The 5,792-nt window shown below is 34.1% G+C and overlaps 3 protein-coding genes across 12 annotated transcripts in view; 2 read left to right on the forward strand and 1 right to left on the reverse strand.

Annotated features, from left to right (window-relative positions):
- Hat1 (histone acetyltransferase 1) overlaps positions 1–1,025 on the forward strand; it is a 6,880-nt gene extending 5,855 nt beyond the window's left edge. For all 5 annotated transcript variants that reach the window (XM_026819352.1, XM_018036300.2, XM_018036297.2 and 2 more), the window contains exons 6-7: positions 382–533; positions 598–1,025. In XM_026819352.1, coding sequence (XP_026675153.1) covers positions 382–533; positions 598–891 — 446 coding nt within the window. In that variant the 3' untranslated portion in view covers positions 892–1,025. The remainder of the gene's footprint in view (positions 1–381; positions 534–597) is intronic.
- Positions 1,026–1,086: 61 nt separating this feature from the next.
- Positions 1,087–2,805, forward strand: LOC108632008 (S-methyl-5'-thioadenosine phosphorylase). 2 transcript variants are annotated; one of them, XM_026819353.1, is made up of 6 exons: positions 1,087–1,422; positions 1,493–1,653; positions 1,780–2,000; positions 2,083–2,285; positions 2,388–2,597; positions 2,657–2,805. In XM_026819353.1, exons 1-6 carry the CDS (start codon positions 1,357–1,359, stop codon positions 2,687–2,689), a joined length of 894 nt encoding a protein of 297 aa, XP_026675154.1. In that variant the 5' UTR covers positions 1,087–1,356; the 3' UTR covers positions 2,690–2,805. The 2 variants fall into 2 exon arrangements, with proteins under 2 accessions (XP_026675154.1, XP_017891791.1); XM_018036302.2 differs by having other exon boundaries at positions 1,091–1,377; positions 2,657–2,689.
- Positions 2,806–3,193: 388 nt separating this feature from the next.
- Vha44 (V-type proton ATPase subunit Vha44) overlaps positions 3,194–5,792 on the reverse strand; it is an 11,519-nt gene continuing 8,920 nt past the window's right edge. For 4 of the 5 annotated variants that reach the window (XM_026819362.1, XM_018036292.2, XM_026819364.1 and 1 more), the window contains 5 exons: positions 5,535–5,633; positions 5,240–5,448; positions 5,011–5,155; positions 4,800–4,938; positions 3,194–4,725 (listed from right to left, as the gene is read on the reverse strand). In XM_026819362.1, the coding sequence (XP_026675163.1) occupies positions 4,630–4,725; positions 4,800–4,938; positions 5,011–5,155; positions 5,240–5,448; positions 5,535–5,633 (688 nt within the window). In that variant the 3' untranslated portion in view covers positions 3,194–4,629. The remainder of the gene's footprint in view (positions 4,726–4,799; positions 4,939–5,010; positions 5,156–5,239; positions 5,449–5,534; positions 5,634–5,792) is intronic. The other variant, XR_003390030.1, reaches the window with a different exon arrangement.

The raw sequence follows: 5,792 nt of genomic DNA on the forward strand, positions 1-5,792 counted from the left end.
CTCTACACCAACGAATTAAATAAGTAACAATGAGGATAAATGAATAATTTTTATAATATGATTTTTGAGAACGCTTAAAATTCGAAAATCTCACACCGCAATTGATTTTGTTGAGTCTCACAGCGGTAATCTAATCCTCAACATTTTTAGGAGTCATTTCGGGGAATTTGGAACATTTTTGGGAATCTCGACGTAATCTATATTCTCGAGAATCTTAACATTTCTCGGGAATCCATCCCTTCCCATCGGGTTCTCGCATACTTCAAATAATCTATTCCTGTGTTTTCGGAAGAAGGCTGAAACAACAGTGAGACCTGATCAGACACTTTGATTTCAGTAAATCTAGTACATTTTGGTAAGGCATTATCGTCATTGTTGTAGTTGAAGACCCGTCTGTGCCGCTCCAGCGTATACGAGATTACGTGGACGCAATGAACTGCAGTACATTATCTAGTTTCTCGCGAGAATGTCTGCTTCAGGGTTTTAACAAAGCAATGGTCGTAGAAGCTAGGGAGAAGTTCAAGATCAACAGGGTATTTATCATATTTGCACAATTGAAAAATTATTGAAACACTTCAACTGTGTCCTAATTTTTAGAAACAAGCTCGCAGGGTGTACGAGCTCTTGAGATTACGCGCGACGGATCTGACGAATGAGCAAGAATATCGGGAATACAGATTGAACATAAAGAAGAGACTGAACATTCCTTACAGGCGGGAACAGAGTGATTTAAGGAAATTGGAATGCGCGTTGAAGAACATCGACAGACGCGTGAACATTGCTTTGCCCACAATGGAACAGCGCATACAGATTCTCGAGAAGGAATACAAAACTTTAGAAGACGAATATAAGAAAGTGATCAAACGTTTAGAAGATGCGGAGGAATTATAAAATTTGACATTTCTTTTTTTTTTCAGTTCTTTTTTATTTTTCATTATCTGTATGAGTCGACTGATGATGCTCGAATACGAATAGTTAGTCAACGATTTTTTTTTATTGGCTCAATAAAGTGATTTTGTATTAAATGATATTTTATATTTGTAAGGAATAGAATAGATAATATTACAAATGTAACAAAATCTTCGATATGTCGCCTATGATGACACAATGTTGATTTTGTTTCATTGAACATATATATGGTAATAATGGAATTGATACACAGATGGTGTCAATACTGTCAATGGTGTGCTCTTGCAAGAATCTAATTCGTATCTCATCTTTGGTTATGTAAACCAGTCGTATAAAAGACTGACTGGAGATACGTATATACATTATTCCTTATCAATAATTCTGGAAAGGAGGCTGTTATCCTAAACAGTAAAAAGAATTTTTTAGTAAAGTTACATCAAATTGATAATGAGTATATACAAAGTGAAGGTAAATCGATGCTTCAAAGGTTGCAAAGATTTCGAATTTCGTAAGGTGCTAGAGAAGTGGTTATCATGTTTTTATCTAATTGACGACTGATGAATATGTATGTACTGATTTGTAGATCGGAATAATTGGTGGTTCGGGTTTAGACGACCCAGAGAAACAAATATTAGATTCTCGAAGTATAACTAAGAAGGAGGACGCTAAAAATGATTTTGGAGTACCATCCAGTGATCTCTTCAATGGGACCCTTAATGGTGTAGACGTGGTATTGTTGTCAAGGTAATAATTTTGATTGATGATCAATGTAACACTAAATAGTTACATGTTGCTGTTTATTTTTTATTTCTTTATGTCTCGAATATTTCTTTATTTAGATATAAAAATAATTTGTTTGATTAAATGTAGGCATGGACAGGGTCATACAATAAGTCCTTCTAATGTAAACTATCGTGCCAATATCGAAGCTTTACGCTTAGCTGGGTGTACTCACATCCTAGCTTCGACGGCATGTGGCTCTTTGGTAGAATCTATTACCAGAGGACAATTGGTCATTCCAGACAGTTTTCTAGATAGGACAGTAAAAAGGAATACAACTTTCTATGATGGGACCTCAAAGAAGTATCCAGGTAAATCCGTATTCAGTTATTGTATATATAACATAAATTCTAGGTGATAAATATTACAGTGTGTGATAAAATGTAATTCTAGGTGTGTGTCATGTTCCAATGGAACCATGCTTCGATCCAACTACCTCCAAGATATTGTACAATGTTGGTCAGGAATTGGGATACGATATAAAAAAAGGTGGAACAGTCGTTAGCATCGAGGGACCTAGATTCTCTTCTAAAGCTGAAAGTAAAGCGATGCGTATATGGGGTGGGGAGCTGATCAATATGACTACATGCCCAGAGGTAACGAATTTCTTCGAGAATAATAATGAATTTCGTTTCGGAGTTATGACTTGAAACAATTTCATGAGCCATCCTTTATCCTATATATTTTTTATGCAACAGGTATATTTAGCGAAGGAAGCGGGACTTCTCTACGCAGCTGTGGCAATGGCAACTGATTACGACTGCTGGAGAGATAGCGATGACAATGTTCATGCTGCTGACGTGATAAAAGTATTTAAAGAAAACGTTATCAAGATAAGAGAGATACTCACAAAAGCAGTTCATATCATTAACGAAAAGAATTGGGATAAGGAGATCGATGCTTTAAAGGTAAGTTAATACTCGAGCTAAGAAGTATAAGTTAATAATGCTACATTATACGTTTTCAGGATTTACTTCGAAGTAGCAATATTTCTTCCTAAATTTTTTATACGTGGATTCACGTATGCTATATTAAGAATTAGTATTAGTTTTTTTATATTCATGACCTTTCAAGACGTTTGTTAACTTTAATAAATACGATATAATGAAAATAAAACGTGGCTTTTATTATTCATTTATATATACAATCAACAAAAGCAAATTGGCTAATTGTAAGTGATAGTTCACATTTAATCCCTATGCAGACTGTGCAGACCGCAATTCATTGATCACGTAATATTGTAAGAATTCATTTATTCATGGAATTAACATACTGTTACCATTCAGCTAAATATTGTCGTTACTATAACAGAAACATTTTTTTTTACAACTGGAACTTTAGTGTGATACAATATAAATATAATGCTTTAATCAATTTTACGATATATAAAATAATACATTTTCCGAATTATCATTATTGTACATATAACATTTTTCTTCTTTGATACATAGAATATTTTCATACTTAACGCACAGGAAAAACCTATTTTCTCTCTCTTATAAAATTCAATCGACGATGATAAAACTTTATTCATTTATCAACAGTTAATCATTGTTACCTGATTGAAATTAGCTGCAATAATTTATATGCACTTTGGAATACAGCTGTGCTGTCAAACGTTGATTGCGATCAATTTTTCCTATCATAGTCGCACAAATCAGAAAAATATTACTATACCTGAAACCCATTTTCTCATTCTTCTCTCGAATGTATATACAGAATAGGATTGGAAAACTATCCCGAACGTTCCGTAGCATATGTTTTTATACAGAAAGTATTTTATAATACACCCTGCTCGCTCAATGGGACGATCCTCTATAATCACTAATCCATCTTTTGTGCAACCTTCAAAGTCGGCACTTAATACTTTAATTAAGAATGAATTAAAATCATGTTTAAATTATACGCTATTAAAACTTGAAACATAATGGTAATATAGTAATAATACTTTAAAATTCCAACTAATGCTTTACAGCTTCGTGATCATTCAATGAACAACACTGATCTGATCAGCATACACGTACTCATGCGATATTCCGCGTTGTTAAAACATTAGTTTTATATATATATATATTCAGTGAAATAAATTTACATTTGAGTAACACTTATTTCATTAGCTGCTGCATAATATATATGCATCATGCAGACAAGCTTCTTTCGATGAACATGGTAAAAGCACTTGGATCGAAACGACTGATTGGTATTATGACACATTCTTTTATAACAAGATGAACTTCTTTCGTTTCTTCTAATATTCACAATTGTCTTCGGTTTATAGGTAAGAGCTCTACATTGTGGAATTTCAATCCTGGCACAGTATTCTCTTTTTTCGTTTTCTCTATAGTGTTATGTAAAATAGGTTGTGCTATATTCAGTTGTTGAACTCTTAATACATGAACATATACAAGTTTTCCCAGGCATATATGCAGAGTTAGTATATACTATCGTTTGATAACAAATCTTTCGTTCCTCAAGCTGTAAGTTAAAAGCAAACAGAGCCGGTATTATGGATCCGATTTGTACTAGTGTCTGTTCAATCAAATATAGCCTGTTCAAAAAAGAAAGGAAAATTTGCAACACATATTCAAATGAGTTTGCTAAAATTTATACAGATGGTTGTACAATCTATTATGCACAGTTTATATTGAGCTAAGATCGGCGTACACACGTTACTCCAGGCATAATGATGTACTATAAAAAATATCATGTTTTGGGAGAGGCAAATATTTGATTTACCCCTGGAAGCGAACCAATGATCATTTATTATTTAAACAACAAATGTTCTAAAGTGAAAAAAACAAAATGCAAAACATTTGATCAACGAAACGGAAGGTATTGGTTTGTGTACGCACCTTTTTTAAATACCTGGAGTTACAGAAGTATGTGTTATGTATACGAAAGAATATTTAAAATATAGGAAAGTAGATTCATCATCAACAATTAAACCTTACTATCGACCATGTCTACGTTGATTTTATAATACACGTAAGGGAAATAATCGTTTTGGCCGAAACCTAATCCTGGTATATCCACAGCCTGAAGAAACGAAACCAATAGAGATTTTGTAAAACCGTCGGAAAATAATCAGCTAATGAAACGACGAAACTTACGTCTTGGTTTGCGGAAGAAGATGCCGTTGCGGAGGAATCTAAATGAGCGTACAGTTGATTAAGAACATCGCGTAATCGCCTTGCGCATTTTTTGTGGGGATGCAACAGAATCGCTTGGAAATTCACAGGTAACCCGTACCTAATTAATTACGCATACAATTAACACACGTTGCATATTTCTTTAGTATTAAACGACTTTTCTATTCGCTACCTTAGAACAGATTCTACGAATACGCGCAGAGCTTTGACATGAATCCATGCGCAGAAACATTCACTGAAGTTAACTTTCAACCAACGTACGAGGGGACCGAACTGTTTCTTCTTGTCGGTCACCAATTTCGTTATCTCATTCTTCCCTGTAATAAATTTTTAATTCAGCTCATGAACAAGAGCAATACTAATTTCTGAAACAAAAACAGAACGTTTTATATTTTACGTACCTGCTGCTAGCTCCTCTTCGTTGTACGTAAAATCACGAACGATGAATTTCTTCTCGCGAGCGTGCAGCTTAAATTCTTCGATCACTTTTTTGAATAAGGTGACGGTGAACAGTCCGTACTCGTTATCCTGAATAATAAGCTGTGTGCTACGCGGTACTATCATATCAGTTAATTTCTCATATCCGCTGTGCCAATCCTGGTAACTTGCCCTAAAACGTTAACAGATATTTTCTCTCACTCGGTATTCACAAACGTGGCCACAAAAAACAGAGTATAAAGTTCTCGGAGGATTTACCTTGGCACAATTACAAGCAACGTAGTTAAATACTCGCTATCCAAGATAAAGTGCTCCTTCTTTACTAGATCTGCTAAATTTCTTGTTAATAAGCTTCCACTATAACAATTATCTTAGTATTATTATTAATTATCTGAATAATTTAATAACGATCAGGAAAGTACAAAGTGTTTCATGTTTGAGGATGTATTGGCTATACAGTCAATCCCAAAAGTTTATGCACTTTAGAGACGCATTTTTTAAAAAGAAATCAGACGT

The sequence above is a fragment of the Ceratina calcarata genome, unplaced genomic scaffold (genome assembly GCF_001652005.2).
Source record: "Ceratina calcarata isolate Rehan_Ccalc_2016 unplaced genomic scaffold, ASM165200v1 scaffold15.2, whole genome shotgun sequence".
Classification (NCBI taxonomy): Eukaryota; Metazoa; Arthropoda; class Insecta; order Hymenoptera; family Apidae; genus Ceratina; species Ceratina calcarata.